The 20,657-nt window shown below is 44.3% G+C and overlaps 1 protein-coding gene across 9 annotated transcripts in view; it reads right to left on the bottom strand.

The window, feature by feature from the left end:
- Positions 1-338: 338 nt before the first annotated feature.
- Positions 339-20,657, bottom strand: part of PSD3 (pleckstrin and Sec7 domain containing 3) — a 517,431-nt gene continuing 497,112 nt past the window's right edge. For all 9 annotated transcript variants that reach the window (XM_079778598.1, XM_079778601.1, XM_079778602.1 and 6 more), the window contains one exon: positions 339-8,594. In XM_079778598.1, the coding sequence (XP_079634724.1) occupies positions 8,379-8,594 (216 nt within the window). In that variant the 3' untranslated portion in view covers positions 339-8,378. The remainder of the gene's footprint in view (positions 8,595-20,657) is intronic.

Genomic DNA, 20,657 nt, shown 5'->3' with positions numbered 1-20,657 from the left:
AGGTCATAGTTCCATTCCAGGTCAGGGCACATGCCCGGGTTGAGGGCACAATCTCCAGTGTGGGGCATGTAGGAGGCAGTCAGCTGATTATTCTCTCTCATCAATGATGTTTCTAACACTTTTTCCCTCTCCCTTCCTCTATCTGAAATCAATAACAATATGTTTTAAAAGAAACAGGTGAGTCCATTAACAATTTGGCTTTCACACCACCTTCCTCACTTACTCTGGCCAAATCTCTCACGGTGGGGATGCTGTTGTTCTTTTATGTGGTGCTTGTTTTGAATTTTAAAGGTATTATTTTAGGTGATTAAAATAAGCAAATGAAAAATATTCTCGAAAATGATTGAAATCCGTTGTATTTATTTCTTGCTAAAGTTTGTACATTTACATATATCATATACATACTTTAAATCCTTCACTATTTCGCATGATTTCTATTACATAAAAACCATTTAAATGCAATAAATTTTGTTGTTGTAAAACAACAAATTATCCCCAACTTATAAAAACACAGGAACAGCTCTATCCATGAACATTTACACAATAGAGAAATGTACTATATATATATCACGGCTTCTATACATGGCAGGGACTCACTTGTCTACACGGTTTAGGTTTACTTCAACAGTGAAATGTAATAGTTATATACAACTATTTTAATAAAAATAAAGCAATTGTAAAATGTAAACTTAATTTTTAAAATATTCTTTAAACACTTTAACAATATCCACATAAATTACTGCTCCGTTCCCAAGGTGGCCACCCCAAATGCCCTCATTTTCTGAGAGATGCGTTCCTTCCGTCTGGCGGGTGGCGATGAGGAACAGGCTTCCAGGACATGACTCGGTACCGTGAGCTCACCCGTCTGCCAATGCGGACGGTCTGGCCACTGACAAGGAGTGGCCGCTACTTGTCACTGATCACTTTCACAATCTGCAGGGACTATGGCACCAGCACTGCGATGGGACTGAAATGGTGGAGAAAACTCTGAAGGTGAAGGAATGTTCCACACTGCCCGTTACTGCCCACTAGCCTGAGCCACAGGGAATGGAATCCAGTGAATAGGCTGGCAAGTTGAAAGCTAGCTTTCTGTAGGTACACATACTATTAAAGACACAAACAGCCTCCCCCTGCCCGGCCTGCGGTAATCAAGGCTGACAGCATCGGTTCTCCACTGCTGTAATTTCTGTTCTAGAAACGGCTCCTGAAACGTGAGGTAGAAGAGAATGCAGGGAGGCGTCTAGGCCTTCACCCCACAGCTCTCCCCTGGGACTGAGCAGATGGCTAAGCAGTCAGCTTAGCGTGCCTTGACCCTTCCCCCAGAAATGAAATGTTTTGCATTTCCAGAAATCTGGGTGCAAAAGCAAAGGTATCACCCATCCTTGGCTAGAGCTCAGTGTGCCAGCTTGTGTCGTGGCTTCAGCCATGTCACATTATTGTACCATTGTCACATGCCCCCCCACCTCCAACCCCCCAGTGCCCCGGTCCCTCTCAGAGCTGATATCTTGCCTCAGCAGGGTCAGCCCATTAGGACGCTGGATTCCCAAAGCCGGGAAGCGGCAGTGAAATCCAGGGTGCGCTTGCTGCCCAGTGGGAGCCCACGTGGAGTGCAAGGCCAGGCGCGTTCCTCTCTGCGGAGAGAATACGGTACCCCCTCTGTGGGCCCCGGGTCGGGGGCCAGAGCAAGGAGCCTCAGACCTGCCATGCTGCTCTTCGCTGAACTTTGTGGCTGGGACTTTGGGTCTACAGACTGACCAAGGCAGGCTCACAGGCAAATAGTGAAACTCCAAAATTTTCTCCACCGATGAGCATGTTCAGGAATTGAAGTTAAGGTGCGTATTTTATAACACTCTTCGTGAGAGCTGAGCTCTCTGCCCTGCGAAGGGAAACAAGCTAGTCCCTTCCTATTGTTGCTGATGAAAAGTGCTTAGCGGTTCAGCAAGCCGTAGCCTGCGCTCCCCTCAGCAGGGCAGCGCAGAGGGAGGTGGACCAGCACAGCGGCGCTCCTATGGTAAGTGCTTTGTGGCTTTCTTTCTCGAATCATCTCCGGAGCCAGCTGCAATGCCGCCCGGGACACCGGTACACCAGGCCTTCTGGAACCGCCCCAGGCTGCTGCAGGATGTGGAGAGCAGCTACTTGGGAATGACAAGCGAGCCTCAGTGGGGTGGTCCGCCAGGAAGGATGCTACATGTATCCCCTCACTTACTAGTTAAATGCAGCGCATCTCAGAGCCAGACACTCGGCCACAGACTCGCCCCTGGCCCCTGGGAATCACTCCTGGGATACCATTCCCACCCCCTTGCCCATCGCCTCTTTTTAGAACCCTCTGGCCCAGGGTGTCTTAAGTTTGTAGAACTTAAAACATTCACTGTGTGTACATGTGTGCAAGCGTACGTACACAGGGGAGAGGCCCAGATGTGGGAACCTTGCCCCCTACACACCGGACCGGACAGTAAACTGGTTCCTAATCTCTCAGAGCAGAGGACTGGCCACATGCACGTGTCCACCCCCAAAGGGAAGGTGGCCAGCTCACACTCCCCACCCCCAGCTTTAATTTGGTCTAATTACTCTTGTTCCTATAGCTTAAAAAAAGTATGTTACTGGCATTAAACATCAATGTGCATACACTCTCTGCAGAGCGGATATTATTATCCATGCCAAAGGCTACTTGGCTTCCTAACCTACATGGCTTTATACTGAAAGTCCAAACATGTCAACTAATTAAGGCCCAAAATGAAGCTTTTTTATTGTTGCGACTCCTTTAGTGTATGATTTCTGCAAAGCACTATAATTCTTAGAAGGAAACACACTCGTGCAGAACAAAGACCCTGCTGATCAGTCAGAGCCAGGTCACCGCACGTCTAGAACAAATCAGGAATATGGTAGATTTGCAAAAATAATTCGAGACTGTAGAGTGAATTAAAAAAAAGCTCAAGTTTTAACTACCAACACACGACTGCAGCCTGGAGCCGAAGGTCGGTCTCCACTCTCCACTCCAACTCTCTGATTCAGGATCAGACACAAGAGCATGAGGCCTCAACCACTCACTCAAACACACTCAGATGCAGCTGGGAATACACCACACATGCTAGCTAGGAAAATTTAATCTCTGGTTTCCTATGTACACGCTGCCAGATAAGCAGTAGCTCAAACAACTAAGGCCAGTGGCTCTTCTTTGGGGAGAGGCAGAAAGAGACCTAAGTATAAAAATATTAAAGTTTTATCCTGGTCCAGAGCCTGTCCTAAAATTCTCCTACCTGTGACACTAGATGCGAGTTGTGCAGCTGCGAGCCTAGAATACAGTACCCGATCTTGGGAAGCCCTGATACACGTCAGCGTGTGTACTATCACTCTAAGGAAGAAGGAAGGATGCGGCATGAGGAGAGGGTTTGACCCACTACAGAACAGACAGAGGCACCTGCATGAGGTGGTGGGTCCTTACTGAGTTCTCCTGAAAGCTCTATTTTCCTGGACTAATTACAACAATAAAGAACGTGTGCTTTTTAAAGCATCACATTTTGTAAAAAGCCCCAAACTGTCAGTTTGACATTATGTTTAAGTGCTCTTAATACTGAAGTTGCTAAGACGGCTTATTTGTTTGTTTGTTTTGTTTCTTCGCCCCTTTCTGTAATCACAAATTATGATGAGCGACTCCCCTTGGTATTGTACACAGGACATTGAAATAGTTTCACAAAGTTAGCTCCGAGTCATTTTTTTTTTGCCCTGGTGAGTCAAAGCTCAAAGATGAAATTTTCTAGCATAAAATCTTATTATTTCAAAAATGTAATCAAAATATCATTTGACTTTAAGTTGAATAAAACAGTACCACTATATATGTTCTCAATAACTGCATTATATACTCAATCCTATGAGGTTTTTACTTGCTTTTCATATCACACTGGTTATTAAGGACAAAAATAAATTGGATGTACATACACCATATACTGATATACAACTACACATGAGTAACATATACATACATACAGCCATAAATACCCACAAACACAACATTGGCAGGTGACAGGAAAGCATTTTCTTTGATGCCTGACATACTATCTACATGGATATTTTCCAAAAGCCTGCAATAGTACAGATACACACATACATCACACAGGGCGAGCCAAAGAGACGGAAGAAAACCTACGGTATATACAATTACGTAACTTGCAATATTTTCTTGCTGTTGCATTCAAGTCAACAAGCTGCCATGCAGATTCAAGTATTACCGACATTCTCCCTATGAAGACATTCTCCCCGCATGCACTGTCCTAGCAGCAGGCTGCCCGCTTGTGTTTGATACTCTAGGTACAAAATGAGAATGGCAATGACTTTGGACTCCGGCCCTCCGGTAGGAGGGAGGCATTGACAGGGTAGCTGAGAGGAGAGGCAGTGACCGAGCACCTCTCTCTCGCCTACTAGGGGCATTTCGTGGTGAACAATTCATCTCTAAGGTCCTCGGGATGACTGGATGGCGAGATGCCAGAGGCTGGTGCGGGGGCAGATGGTGGCCTGTTGGGAGGAGAGACAGCCAGAGAGTTCTGGGGCAGGGTCGGCCCAGAGGCTCCTCTGCCTGCAGAGGGGGCTGATCTTCCTGTCGCAGTGACTTAGACACTACTAAACCCCAATCACACTCTTACTCATACCAGACTCGACTTTCACGAGCCCTAGGATGCCACTGTGGTTCTGATTTACACCTGGAAACAATTCTGCCACTGGAAGAGCGAGGGGACTGTTCGCTGCTGAGATGAAGGAAGGCGACTACCACCCACTGAACACTGGGCAGGGTCACCAGAGCCAAACAACAGAGATTTGCATCAATAAGGCCAGTTAACTCCCCATGAATTCAGGCTTAAAAAGCTTAATGGATGACTGCAAGGAAAAATGCCAAAGGAATTCAAATTTCAGGACAACTAACCAAATCCAAGAAAGTCTCCATAGTACGACAATGGGGAAACTTTTTAAGGCCCGTTTTCTCCCAGTTGTCTGACTTGGGATAAAGGCAGAGAAGAGGTGCGCGCCTGCCCAGAAGGCCCTGCCTCACCTAAGAACACCTGCCAGGCTCCGCACAGGACAGAGGAGCAGCGGGCACGGGCCAGCAGAAAACCCCGTGACTTTGTGCTTCGGCCGCAAAGGACCTCCTTCCCTGCTGCTTGTCTCAATTCCTCTCCAGCCGCAGAAGTTCTGCGGTGTGGCCACAGGTGAAACACAAACTCAAGAGACCAAGCCCGGCTAGGCCCTGGCAAGCCAGCCAACCTTCCTCTTCTAGAATGAATCCCCGCACATCACTTTTAACCAGGAAACAGTGCCCGCCTTGAGTTAGGATAACAGTCGGAGAAGCACGGAGGGCTTGGGGCGGCCGCTCTCTACCCGGGAACTCCAGTTCCACCAGGGGAATCTCCCACACGTTGGTTTGAATGAGATGAATTAAACTGCACACAAGTATTGCTTGGCTTAACTAGGCATTGCTAAGAGTTAATGAGAGGATGCTTTTAAAAAAGTGCACTTCACATAGTATCTGTGGCCTGGCAATAAAACAAGGACTCTGCCTGCGAGTAACTAAGTCTTAATTGCCAACAAGAAATTCCTGGCACCTCCCTGTAACAGCACGCGAGGCGGGAACCAGCCCTGAAACTCGCAGAGATTTAACACACGGGCCACTTCTAGGCTCAAGTGCGCAACAGCATGACCACAGAGTCTTTTGATGACTATCAAGATTTTCTAGACTGAAAATTAATATGAACTGCGGAATAATGGTTTACCATGTGGAGAGTGACTCAGGGAGGGAAGAGCGGGGAAGGGGGCGTACCTTGGGAAGGAGAGGAGGAGGAGAGCTCCCCTGTACCGTGAATTAGGCAGTGGGCTTGGGTTAGCGGTGAAAGGAATGTCTTTGATTTCTTCTGCCTAGATACCATAGGAAAGAAATTATTGCAAAAGAGAACGTGGTTGGCTATGGGCATGATGCTCACAGTCTTGTCAAACCAGGGGCCGCTTCCTCCTACAGGATAAACTCTTGACCTGCTAGGTGCACTGACAACAGACAGACACCTGAGAGGCCTCAGGGAGGTGTTCATGGCTCATCCCCTAAAGATGGACAACATCATGGCAGGGCAGGCTGCCCCCTGGCTCACCAAATAGCCTTGCGGTTGTTTTTAAAGGTACTCTATGCAAACACAGCATACCGCAGCCTCAAAAGTGCCCTTCTCCTCCCATTACGGTCAGCATGTGCAGAAGCCCCTGGAGACACATCAGTGACTCACGCAACAGGAGCAAGGCCCTGCTGTGCTAACTGCTCTGAACGCCAGGCTCGGCGGCAAGGTACCGTTCTGTTCATTAAATACTACAAGGGGAACACACAGGGACACTATGTACACAGACACACGCACACTGTGGGCAGACACATTCAAGCCAGCCAGGGAGTTTTTTTCTTTCTTTAGTTATCGAAGCTCAGAGACAACGTGATCTAGGTACCTCTCTCCCCTCGGCTCAGGATCAAGAACTAGGCAGAAAGCAAGCAGGCCGATCATTCAGATTCCAGGAAGAAAGACGATTTCCTTGTGGGAATCTTGAACTCAGTCAGAAGCTACAGAAATGAATCAGATCTACGAGCCATATTGGTAACTATCCTATTTGTTTCTTGGTTCTGAAACATAAATTGCCATTGCCTTTATCTACACAAGATAGAAGGTTAGAGTGAGTTTTCCAAAGGCGTGGCAAAGTACTGATCACAAAACAAGCGGCAAAACCTTAGCGAGGGGTTACTCTTTTCTGGGCACCATCAACTACGAACATTTATATAGGCAGAAAGTAAATGTGAATAAATAATCGTGTGATTAAATGCCACCAGAAACGGCCACGGTTTAAGAGCAGGCTTTCTCTAACCCCCTGGAACCATCCTACGCATGCAGAGTCCCCGATTCTTTGGTCATAGTACCGTTAACTAATACACTGAGTAGAACTAGAGCAATTTTCTGTGGGAGGGAAAAAGAGCATTCAAAGTGACTCCTCCAGTTTTGAAGTTGTGGAGATTACAGCTTTAAGAATCACAAAGTTTCAAAATCAGAAAGTTCTAACTCACGGTGGGCTCAATTTTCACTCCTATCTGTTCCTATACAAGAGAATGTTCTTTTTATTGCCCTGAATTCCACAGGGACCATCACAGAAACAAGCTTATGACTTCAAGGTCAGAACTATTTTGAGTAGATAGAAAGGATTTAAAATAAAATCTTTATTCTTAGGAGAAAGTTCAGTAGGAGCAAAGAGAAGTGACTATCAAAGAGACTAAGATAAGAATAAACTAAGTTACTCGGTATATGCAACCGGCAGATTCCTCACTTTTCCAACCACAGTCCATTCAGACTATTTATTCCTCTCAGGTTGACTTTAAAGACTCAGGATTCCATTCTGGAAACCTGCAGCTCCCTGTTCCTCTCTTACTTGTTTTGCTTAAGACCCCGATGTTCTTACAACCAGGACACAACAGCTGCCTACACATGTTTAAACTCCTGGATGACAGGGTGATGACAACAGAGATGGTTCTGGATTCCTGGTCTAGACCCCGTGGGAGTAAGGTAACAGTGCAGCGTGAACACGTGCCTCCTGCTGCCGCTGCCGAGTTGATCACTATCATGCTTCTTTAGAGAACAAAATGAACCTGGTGTCATCTTTCCTTAACCTTCAGTAGCAAAAAGGTCCCACCTCCTCTTTCCTTGCTTGGCTGAAATGGACTCAACACTCCAGCACGCTTTATAAGTTCTCCAGTCCCGCGATCTCCGCACCCCTCTCCCTGCTTCCGGCAGGGTCAGACCCCAAAGACAAGTGCTGAGGTGCCCGCACAGCTGCGTCAGCATGGGGCACTGATTCCCGAACTGGAATTTTGAAGCCAAGTTCTGTGAGTGTGCAATGCCACCTCTGTGACTGGCAAGAATTCACATATGAAGGTTTATGTTAAGTCTGGCTGGAACTGACTAAACTAAGTTTGTCCAGTAAAGTGGTTCACAATGGATTCAATGTTTTTTCACCTTAAAAAAAAAGTGTAACAGTTGGTTTGAGAATACATAAAACAACTGAGAGAGTGCAAACGAGGAAACCAAGGGAGAAATGATACACAATTCAATCTGAAATCATGACCCCCTTCCCCTCACAAAAAGGTGCATTAGTTATCAAGTGGCAAAAATCGTCAAAGCAAAGAAATCAAGAGCAAAGAGACAATCTGTACAGAAACGAACAAAAATATACAATAGAAAAGGTTACTAATGCACCATTTAGTCACAGACTATTGTTGTTGTTGTTTTTTTAAATATATTCACGGATTTACCAGAAAGATCTTGAAAAACTCTATTTTGCTCCATGACCAGCCCCTTCCTGGCCGCAGATGGATTCTAAGTAACTTTTTGCTTAATGCTGGGTGTTTCAGGTCGGTGGTCTTTCCGCTCTGACACGTTGCGCTTGACTTTGGCAGTGACCGGAGATGAATCTGGGTTCAGCGAAGGACTCGAATGCGACTTCTTCAGTCCTGGGGCCTCGCTGCCGTTGTTGCCCAGGAGCTTCTTGCCTCCTTCTTTCAGAATGCCGATGTACGTTTCATACCGCGTTTGCTGGAGGGGAAATCAGAGAACTGTTGTCAACACACTGTTCACAAATGCACGCGTGCAGCCCACCCGGCGCATTAACTACCCGGAGCGCACGCCTGGCTGTTGAAGACTTGACTTCATCCCCCGAAGTGGGCAACAGCCCCAGGGGACCGATGGATTCACTCGTTTAGATGAGAAATGAAGACAGAGCTTTAGTTCAAGTTTGCTCTGCCTTCTGAAAGGACGCCGACTCGGAGTTACTGGCTGCCAGATGGAGGAATCGTGCTTCCTGAACACTCAGCTACAAGAAGGGTGTAAGTGGGAGGAGCTATAACTTCCTGATTTTGGGGGACTGGATGGCTCTGATGGCTCCGTGCTGCCTGTACCCACTTGAACTTCCCTCACATGACCTAGGTGTCGCTTGAACCTGGCTTGGCTATGGTCCCTGTAACTCTACAAAGACTCAACTGGAGGAATCTGTCCATGGGGACTCGACTTTCTAGTCCCCTATGAGACCACAACACTTTCCAGAAGCTGCTCTGGGTTTCCTGCCAAACTTCAAATTATTTTCTGATACTTTTCTCATCCTGAAAAATTTTTCCATCAATGATTTGTTGAGTAGTCACTACACTTTAAATAGTTCCCGATTCTCTTGTCGCTGGGCATCTTTTTGTATGAATAACTGAAAAGAACACAGCAGAGAATTCCCCCCCCCCCCCCTCTAACTCTAATTGGTACTTTTTAAAAAGTTTCTATCTGAGTCACTATTTAGAACTATTATATATATTGCAAATTACTAAGGATCTCAGATTCTTGATTTGATAGATTCTAGTCAAAATAAGTCAGATGAGAAGAAAAGGCAAAGCAAAGGAAAGGTGGGAGGGGGCCAGAAAACGAGGGGTGCGTGGCCGTTGCTGAGAGAAAAAGGTCAGGGAGACTGCAGTGGGTTCACGAACGTCCCAGGGGCTGTGCCCCATTTCTGAGTTGCAATGGCTTACAGGGACTGAGGCTATGAAACCCAGTAACATAGCTTTGCTTTTTACCATTTTCTGAAACCAAACCAATGCTTCTTCAAAATACTTTAGCTAAACATATCTTTGAGAACCATTCAGTGGATACTGGTTTCAGCCGTGCCTTCCCGGATTACAGACCCATCTAAACATATAAATCTCTCCCACCCCCAAATATTGCCTCTGAGTAGCCCTGACGAGCAATGGGAATTTAGATAGACGTAGAGGTAGATGCTTGATGAATTCCCAAGTCAGTAATCTCTGGGGACACTTTTCAGTGTACCACCATTCCCATGTTCCCCACAAAATCACCACAGTCTGACCCTGTGAGGCAGTACAGAGGCTCACGAGCCACCACCCAGCAAAGACTTGTCTGTATCCTCCCACGTCCACATCCACCTGACCGTGACGGTCCAGACACCGTGCACGGCCAAGCCAGCACAGCTGCACCGAATGAGGAGCAGGCTGCTGTGCTTAAGACCGGGCTCTCTCCACACAGAAAGAAAAGTAGTTTATACCATGCTTTTGAGGTTAACAAAACAGATATATGTGTTCTGAGTATCTCTTATGTAGCAGTAAATGAAGACCAAATATTATTTTCCATGTTCAGCTTAAAAACAGAGAAACTGGACCACGGTATATGGGCTATGTTGGATCTTCATTTGGACAGTAACTAGATGTCATTCATACATGAAGCGCAGCCTCTAAATTTAACCTTATAACAAAGCATTCATTAAAGAGATAAAAATCTGTCAATGGTTATTTATAGCTATAGCTTAATTCCTTGGCCGATCATTCTCACATGTAATTTACATGCAATGTACCAGGAGCATGGTAAATACTTCAACACTAACCTAAGGTTCTAGGCTCCCTGGGTTGGAGAGTAGCAGCCTCATCAGTATTAATACAGAAAGGAACCTGCTGCTGACACTAACAAGTAAACAATAACATTAAAGTTTTGTATTCTTTTCTGACAATATTATTCATAATCAGAAGGTAGAAAGGTAAGAAGAAATGAAAACACCTGAATGTTTTAATAAATATAGTTTCATGCCACAGAGTAATCACACTATGTAAGAATTAGCACAGCTCCGGATAAGATTAAAAATGTGATGGGATATAAGAAGTGAGTCTGGGAGATGCATGTGGCGGTGAAAGGACTAGCTTTGGGGCCAGGTGGCGTGGTTCGGGCACTGCACTAACTAATGAGTACGGCATCGACTCGTTTTCCTAAATCGTTAGTCTTCATTATGGAGCCCTTTCAAGTGTGTGTCTTTCATTAAGAAGGGCACAGAGGGTTTGAGAATAAGACGTGCCTCAGGGACAATTTGCTGCCTTTGGTTAGGTTATTAAAGATTTTGTCTTAGTCTCTTGCCGATTCGTTTTCAGATCAATTCTTAAAAATGTCAGTGCTGTATGCTCAGCGTCCTTCCTCAGAAATTCTCCAACAGTGTGAATAGATTTCTAACAGGATGACTGCCTGATCCAATTCCACTATCAGAAAAAAACCTTGAGGTGGCCTTTTACCAAATCCCAGTCCAGCAGCTACGCTCTGCAGATAAGTATCTGAATATTGTTTTTGTGGTTTTGTCCTCTCAGCAAAACTCTCTGCCTTAATTTCCTTCTTAAGATTTGCTCTTTTCATGAGGCCTTCTGTGAGCAAGAGCCAAAGACAATTCCAGTGTTTAATGGCTTCTTTATCTACTAAAGTAAGGTCTTTCTCCCCTCTGTAACGTCCTTACACTTTCTGCTATATTAATTTATTAAGTCGGTCTTCAATTACTTGTAAAAATACTTCTCAGATACGTAGAAAAATATATCCTTGGTCACTAGGGAGGAATAAAACACACCACGACCAAGGCCAAGCAAGCTGCTGCTTGGGTTGAATGTTAATTGTCTGCTTAAAAAAAAAAATCACACCTATCGATGTTATTTGAAAAGAAATTTAATCATATCCACACATAAATGTACATGCACCTGACTGAGCAGTTTCTTTTCTCTTGAGCCCTGCATACTATTTTTTATTTTATTTGATGGAATGCTATCTCCTTTTGACCTCTATGAATACGACAGTAACCACCTGAATGAAAATAAAGCTGAGCTGCCACTTGTAACACAGTGCTGTCATCTGCATTCAGACCTCACAGCTCCACAGTCCCATCCTGAATACATTTCCTCCTGACATTTTCCTTTCTCTCCAGGGCAGGGGAAAGGCCATCTTAGAATGAAATGGGAAGAAACGAATAATGTCATGTACATAGCAAAACATCTTTTGCTCCTAGATCTCTGTGCTGGAAAACAAAGAAACAAAACAAAAAAATAGAAACAAGCAAACAAAACAAGAAGGAGCTCTTGAAGTAACTGCTTATTTAAATAAAGACTGTGTCTGCATTCTATGGGGGATGATGGCAGAATTGATTTGCATAGACTTTCTCCTTGATCACTACCTGTGAACTTATGAAAGTAATTACATTCAAAACAGAGTTTCCTTTAAATTCTTATCTAAAAAAAGTAAAGTTTTTTCCCTATTTTCCCTCCTACTTCCATATCAGTCTTCAGCATGCAAAGGTAACCCACTGCCTAAATACAGCAAATACACACATTTTTGGTTCGCCTGGTTTGTATTTGTGGCTTTCTGGAAAACCTGAGGAAGTGTGGATTCAATGTCTTTGTTTCACTCTACCTTTTGGTTCTATTGCTCTCTAAATAAATTTTGTGACTTCAATGAAAAAAAAACAAACACTTTAAAATAAAAAACTCACTTCTTATAATAATACAAGCAGAAGAGGTCAAAAAGCTGTGATCCAGACAAAAAGGACTGGGTTTGTAGGAAATGTTTTGAGAGCAGCGGTTCTCAACCTGTGGGTCGCGACCCCTTTGGGGATCAAACGACCCTTTCACAGGGGTCGCTTAAGACATCCTGCATATCAGATATTTACATTACAATTCATAACAGTAGCAAAATTAGTTATGAAGTAGCAACGAAAATAATTTTATGGTCGGGGGTCACCACAACATGAGGAACTGTATTAAAGGGTCGTGGCATTAGGAAGGTTAAGAACCACTGTTTGAGAGCGTCAGTGTGTCCATTCTGTTGCCCCTGCCCCTGTCCCTATGGCACCCAATGTTTGCCAGAGGATAACTCAGGCCAATCCACTGCCCCAGAGAGAAAGCAGAGCTCAAAGGCCATGGATGGCCCTCCTCCATCCCTGGTCCTGCTACTGCCCTCCCCAGGGTCCACCCGAGAACAGCACTTGTGCTGTTAAGGACAGTCTTCCTGATTCAAGAAGTAATTTTTAAAACACTGCTACCTCTCATTCTTTTCTTTATCTAGCTCTCAAAATCCTTTCGATCAAGCCAGTCTGTTTCAGTACCCAGATATTTTTCTTTTAAAAAAGGAAACCCAAATTCTGAATTTAAAAGTCCACAAAACTCACTTAGAAAAGATACACATTTTATTTTCTGGGTGGAAACGTCAAGAAATGAACTGTCCAGTTCAGACCCACCAACTGAGGGCTCCGGTCACCCCAGTTCCTAACGGCCCCACCCAGCATGGCCTTGTGGGAGGGTTTTGACAACAGCCTAGTATAAAACTATCTTATAAAAAAAAAATCACCCTGATTGGATTAATGGCATTAAAAAAATTTGCTATTCAGTAAAATGGAGGAAAAAAAAGTCCTTTGAAACACAGGGATATGACGTTAAGTTTCTATATACCCAGAGAGTAATTTGAGTCGAGAAACACGACTTATCTGACAAAAGGCTAACTTGAGCTCTTGTGGGATATGTTGTCTCTCACTGAACTTTTCCTTAGGGACCTCACATCTAAAGCAAAATTTCAGTGCATTTTGACAACGTTTTTATACAGGTCATGCTGCTAATATTTCAGTTTATACTTGTTTATGCTTCTGATTGCACTGGAATTCTCTAAAGTCCTACACACGTCCCTCAGAGGCACGTTCCCGAACTTCTTCACGGCAGCCTGTCGGTCAGACTCACAGCTCCAGAAAGGTCAATGGCAGGCAGGAAGGGGGACACGGGCAGTCTTTCGAGGTCATCTGTCAAGTAGGATTTCAGGAGGCTTTGAAGGACCTTTGCTCTAAGCTGCCTTCCCCACTGATCTCCCATGGCATTTCATCCCCAAGATGAGTTTAAAGCACTTTTACACCTTCTGCATTCCCAATTCGAATGCCCCTTCCCGTAGGAGGTCCCATAAGCTAGCATCTTACCAGTTCTGTGTCCAATTTTATCCGGTGTGGTAAAGGATCCTCCAAGCCGTGGAGTCAGACACTGAGCAACCAGACCTCCCTCCCTCCAGGCCTCAGGTGCTACATGTGCGAATGAGGGGACGCGGCCACTTTCAGCTGTAAACTTTTTGGGATTCTCTAGGACGGGGAGAGCTACTTGGAAATAAGATATATGGAAGAGGACACACTACTGATTCCTGGAGGGAATGGTGAACCAAAAGGTGGGAGTAGGGCACTGAAAGGAAATAGCCCTGGTTTACCTATTTTATTTACAATGTTGTCAAAGGCCAGAGCAAGTTCGGGATGAAAGCACCCTGCACAATTCCTAGTGTGTGTGATCAGTATTGTGTCTTCTTCCATATATCTTGCTCCCAAATGCATGTCTCAAGGAGGAACTAAGTAAACAAGTTGTCGAATGCTCCTCAGAAAGTCTATATGACACGGGAACCAATTTCTAGTCTTCCAATGAATGCTGCACTGGCGTTCTTATAGCAAACATTGCTTGGCTTGCATATGGTATTTTTTGGTCTAATATTTTCAGAGAAAGTATTTCTGAAAACATCTTAAGTTTTCATTGTGAGTCTACTGAGTAGTTCTGAACTAGAAAGCCCGAAAGAACCTCAATAGTCTGCTCCCCTCAAAAAGCCTTCATCTCAGATCAGGTACGTAAGCAAACAAAGTTTTTAAAACTCTTAGATCAAAGCATACAGATTCTTTGAGAAAATAGTAAGAAGAAACCTAATGTAGTTTAGAGAGAGATGCGTACTCTTGTAAAAACAAACAAACAACAAAAATCCCAACACACCAAACAGGCGACCCTTTCATTGTTCTGATTCCAGAGTTAGCCCAGGAAAGCATTCGGCAGCTAACAGATGGGCGGGTCATGTACCACAAAGTCTAAGGGGGCTGGGGAGGAGGCTACTCATTGTTTACATGGGAACGCTCTTGGTGAGGGAAATGTAGGTCCTCCTATCTCACAAGCTACTGAGAGGAAGAAGCTACGAGGTCACCGGTGAGCATGTCACTCACACCAGGTGCGACTCCTCTTTAGTGTATTTCCACCCAGAAGTAATCATCAATATAGTAAACAGCTGGCACAGCATAGGTGCTGCTAAATCAGAGGGGACACCACCCGCAAACCTTGTAGGCGCACAACACCAGCATATCATATCCGCTCGGCCCCAATCCATTAAAGTAAGCATAGAACCTGCACCCAGGCTGCTATCAGGCCTCTTCACCCCTGACTGGCTGTTAAGCAGACTGCGTGGTCTGCACACAGGCCGGCTAATACAGCAGCCCCTAGCTTCATCCGGCTGCGGAGCATGGGAAATGTGGCCAGTCTGCATTGAGACACGCCATGAGTGCCAAGTGTTCGCTAAATTTGGACAATGTAGGAAAAAATGAGTGTGAAATATCTTCATATCTTATACTGATTACATGTTGGAATGATATTATTTTTGATGTGCTGTATTTATATTACAATTAGTTCCACCAGTTTTCTTTAAGTTTTTAAATGTAGCTGCAGGTACTAGAAAATTTAAAATTATACATGTGGTTTGCATTGGATCTCTGTTGGGTAGTGTTGGCCTAGATCCCCTGACATCTCCCAATTTGAAATATTCCTTTTCTGTGTTTAACACCCTTAGCGTGAGGGTGAGTTACTTTAATACTCTAATTAGTGTTAACATGTCATTCTCCTAAAAAATACATATAGTGTTGGAAGGGACCTTTTAGGTTAGTTTACCCAATCCCATCTCAATTTGATACCCCAAAACTGAGGCCCAGAGAGGGTAACCATGTAATAAACACATCAAGGATAAGACGAAAAAGTCCTCCTAAGTCCCAGGTGAGTCATTTCCCGATTTTACTAATTTATTACTCAAGTATTGGCCCTTTGCCTGCAGACAGTACCTTAAGTCGAAGTGGTGATCCTCCTCACAGCAGACATTCCAGGCATAAGGAGGGACTTAGGGACAGGGAGTCATTTCAAGTCACATGACTGGCTGTTTATTCTGTCTTCTGGGGTATGGCCCTAGTTCTTTTCAAACTTTTATTAAAAATGCGATTCAAAAGGTCCTATTGCTAAACTTCTCCTCCCTTCAAAACACATGTCATCATTTACAGATTAAAATTCAGAGCTTCTTAGTCCTCTTTCATCATATCTTACCAAATGCAATTCCAAATAGCAATGCAAGAATTATGTCTCTATTACAAACTGGACTTGAGCTTGGACAACTGCTGATCTTAGGTCTCTAGCTTTTGACTCATAATTATACTACTTAGCATCCCACTAAAAAAACTCTTAAATATCCCCAAGAATTCTATTAACCTGCAATATCTTAGCTTCTCAGACCCAGGCATTTAATAACTTTGTGATGTTTTCTATAAAGGGGATGGCACTGGGGTCCTGGCTAGATTCAGTTGCGAAGACCGAGACTTGCTTCTAATCTTCTTTAAGTAAGTTAATGGAATTTCTCCCTTGCTTTCACCAGGGAGGAAGAGGGTAATAACTGCTATCTCTGTGCTTTTATGATCAAAGCCACTTATAAATTAATAGCGAGATCATTTTGTTTCAGAGGCGGATTTGCCTTGTGACAGCTGGCTTTGTATTGAGATAAGCCTTGGAGAGCTCCTGTGAGAGGAAAAGTGGTCCATGGTGTGAAAATCACTCATCTGCTGTGGACAAATAACAAATGAGCAATCTGGGGAAACAGGGTTGAGACCACAACCAGAGAATTTGTTAAAAAAACCCCACCACATCAGACCACCCACCCACCCACTCACCCACCCACCCAGCAACAAACAACCCACAGTAAAACTAAGGTTTTACAACGAGCAATGTATATTATGTGCACTTCTTAGAGATGAGCTGTTTTGAGTTTCCCTAATGATACTGCACAGACTGTGCTCTTATTCTCGAGTATGTCAGTTTCAGAAGGAATCATGCCATTTTACATGCCACCAAAAATTAGAAATTCAGAAAAAGATGCCTCATGCCTCAAGAATGTCCTAGATTTTCTAGATTTAAAATATTCAGCCCTAAGACATTTACAAGTTTTGTCACAGTGGACATTTGTTGTTCCTAAAATTGAGTTTCCTAGCCATGTGGTTGGTGTGGGTCCTGTCTTAAGCCATAATAAGCATATACTACTCCAGGTCGCAATTCACGAGCGGACACGGGTGAATTCTAGCCCTTTAGGCCAGGGGACTTTATTCTGCATCTGAGCCATCAGGGAAGTGAACTCTACTTCCGTCGATAACAAAGCCACTGAAAACACCTTAAATGTTACATCAGAAACATCCTGGAGTAAACACCATCTTCACTTTCTAAAGCTGTTGTTTCTAAAGCTGAAGAAACATCTAGCCAAATCCCTGGACCACCTTCAGTGCTATCACGGGAATTTCTTTAATGGGGCTGTTTCTCTAAGGGCCCAGGCGTTTCCCAGAGATTTTGCACCCCATATAAACTATCCATCCAGCCCACTTATGGATACATTTCCAAATGCACCAGAAGCATGGAGATCAATTCAAACATCTTCAAGTGAAATTGGAGCGGGATAAAGTAGAAATACATTAATATAATGAAATGAAGCGATTTTGGATATTTTTTTTTTGAAGTTGGGAAATGATGGTGTGTGTACTAGTAATGTAGACTTGTGATGCCTAACAACTCCTTCAAAAATAAGATTAGGTTCCAAGTGAACTCTTCTAAAAAAGTAACAGCCATAACTTGAGGGAATCAATTCAGTCAAAATCAAAACCACCCCCTTCAGTAACAAGGAGAGACGCATGCATTTAGACAATTGTAGCCCATTGCTGCTTTTTGAATCTCTTTCGAACAGGCTCAGGCTAAGATAGATGGAAGCCTCCTGGCTCTCTAAAGAATTTTTGTAGGCTTAAAAATGAAGCCTAAACCTACCTGTTTACCATAATTTCTAATTTTTTATTGACAGTCAGGGTTTTTTGTTTTTTTTTTAAAGAATTTCTAAGGCATAGAAAGAGCTGTGACTTTGGCTACCACAAACTGTTTGGGAAATAAACAACTGAAATGCAAAAAGTCAGGTGCAACTCCCAGTGTTATTACTAACAGCTTAATGTTCTAACACAGTGGTCGGCAAACTCATTTGTCAACAGAGCCAAATATCAACAGTACAACGATTGAAATTTCTTTTGAGAGCCAAATTTTTTAAACTTAAACTTCTTCTAACGCTACTTCTTCAAAACAGACTCGCGCAGGCCGTGGTATTTTGTGGAAGAGCCACACTCAAGGGGCCAAAGAGCCGCATGTGGCTCGCGAGCCGCAGTTTGCCGACCATGGTTCTAACAAAAGAAGAGCACTTTTCCTTACCAAGATGTGAAGACTATAAGAACGACTCTGAACCCACAGGGTGGCCCTGACTGCAGGAATGGGTGAGAGCTCATTCCTGCCTGGGATCCTTCCTTGGTGACAAGGCCACAGACAGGTTAAAGCTCCCCTGCTGTCACTGCCCAGGAGGTTCCTAAGTTTAGAGAGAGATGCAGGCACTGCTGTCGTCCTCGCCTGCCCTTCAGACTTGTTTTCAGGGGAGCTACTCAGCGTTCTGAGAGAACCACTTCAGGCGATGTTATCTTTTACACATAATAATTCAGTTCCATTCCTTCATTCCACAATATGTCCTGAGCACTCACCCCATGCTCTAGAAGCTACAGCAGTGACCAAAGGAAGACAATGGTCAATACCTCCCACGCCCGTGAGGGAAGGGAGTGGCTGCTCAGGGATGTGGCCTGTACAGCAGGGTGCTTAATGCCAAGCAAAGGGTCTCCACCAGCAAACACACACAGAATCTGGTGGCTGAAATCATAGCAAAGGGGACCCCCACAAGATGCACTACTATTTTATATGAGTGAAAAATAACGATGCAGTTTTAAAAAGCAATTACTTTTACAAAAACCTTTTCAGGTAACATCTATAAAGTGAGGTACCCTTCCTCCTTCCTGGTACACAGGTTAGGCGGCCTGACAGACAAGCCAACATGCCCGACACTAGCACAGGAGTCTGATTTAATGAGCCAAGGGCTTTGGAATGCAACACTGATGAAAGCAAGTCTTGTCCCCACAAAGCGTGGTCTAAGTTCAGGTCAGGAGATGAAAATGCTGGCTCCTGCTGGGTTACCTGTTCAGAGAGCAGATTTCAGAGCAGGAAGTGCTTCTACAGTGGCAACCTTTCCCTGGTCTGTGGTCGTCCCCACCTCCTGGGGGCAGCTCTCAGCCTTCAGTCAAGGGCACCAGGCAAGGTGAGGAGGGCTGGAAGCCAGGGATGGAGGTGTTGGGAAATTTAATTAGCTCGTGTGAAACCACGAGGGCCCCGAGCTGAAAGCCATTCTAGAAGTGTGAAGACTATGATTGCTTTTTGAGAACTCCTTTTCCCAGGAATGAACAAGCCCAGGGAAAGATGAGCTGCTCAGAGTTTTATTTTTTTAGAAAATACTTGTTCAAGTGTTTTGTTGGTAAGGCTTCCAACAGTTTGTGCGAATAAACTTTTACATTTACTGAAAGGACTTGCCGGCCATGAAGAAAACTAGCACACGGGTCCACGGTAAATCCAAGGGCACATTTTATAACAAACATTTTATAATTCAGGAAAAGACTTTTTAATCTTTCATGAAATCCTGTTCAATTCAACATGCAAGCACAGAGCAAAGCGGTCCCTGCTCTCGAAAGGCTCACGGGCCTGGGCAGGGGAGGTACGGAATCCACTACAGATGACAGTGAAATAACTGGAACAGAGGCCAGCTGTGGTGGGACTACGACAGAGTAATAAACCCACTTGCAAGCTGGGAGCAGGCTTTTCACAGGAGGGATGTGGGCTGCATCTGAAAGATAGAGAGACTTTCTGAAATGGAGATGAGGGGAGGGGCATTTGGGGCAGAAGAAAGTAGATGAACAAAGGCATAAGAGTGTGTTGGAGAGAGCGGGCAGAAATATGACTGGTAGACATGGATGCTGTTGAGGAAAGACCGGATGTTGTGGAAAGACAGAAGGAGCCCAAATCCTCTCAGATTAAGGACTGGGGCTTTGAAATCAATAAACAAGTGTTGGCAAGGATGTGGAGAAGAGGAAACCCTCGTGTACTGCTGGTGGGACTGTAAATCAGTGCAGCCACTATGGAAAACAGTATGGAGGTTCCTCAAAAAATTAAAAACGGAACTACCATATGACCCAGCAATTCCCTCCTGGAGGGAATTTGAAGAAACAGAAAACACTAATTTGAAAAGACATATGCATTCCCTATGTTCACTGCAGCGTTGCTTACAACAGCCAAGATGTGAAATAACCTAAGTGTCCATCAGTAGACAAGTGGAAAAAGAAGATGTGATATGGTACATTTATATAGTGGAATATTACTACTCAGCCCTAAAAAAAAGAATGAAAACTTGCCATTGTGACAACATGGATGAACCTAGAGGGTATTATGTAAGTGAAATAAATCAGAAAAAGACAAATACTGTATGATGGCACTTATATGTGGACTCTAAAAAGCAAAAAAAAAAAAAAAAAGCAAACAAAACAGAAACAAACTCATAGATACAAAGAACAGACTGATGGTTGCCAGATGGGAGTGAGTCTAGGGAGTAGGCAGAAAAGGCGAAGGGATTAAGTAATACAAATTGCCAGTTATAAAATCACAGGGATCTAAAGCACCGCATAGAAAATATCCTAATATATAAAGAGCCAGGGTCCGTCATGACCTAAACTAATGGACAGATGACCGAACACCAGGCTAGGGTCCCGGCCAGCATGGCGGGAGTCAGTTGTGGGTCCCGGCCGCCCACAGCTTGGCAGCGGGAGAG

Source organism: Cnephaeus nilssonii (genome assembly GCF_951640355.1).
Source record: "Cnephaeus nilssonii genome assembly, chromosome: 8".
NCBI lineage: Eukaryota > Metazoa > Chordata > Mammalia > Chiroptera > Vespertilionidae > Cnephaeus > Cnephaeus nilssonii.
This window is presented reverse-complemented; position numbering and strand designations above follow the sequence as displayed.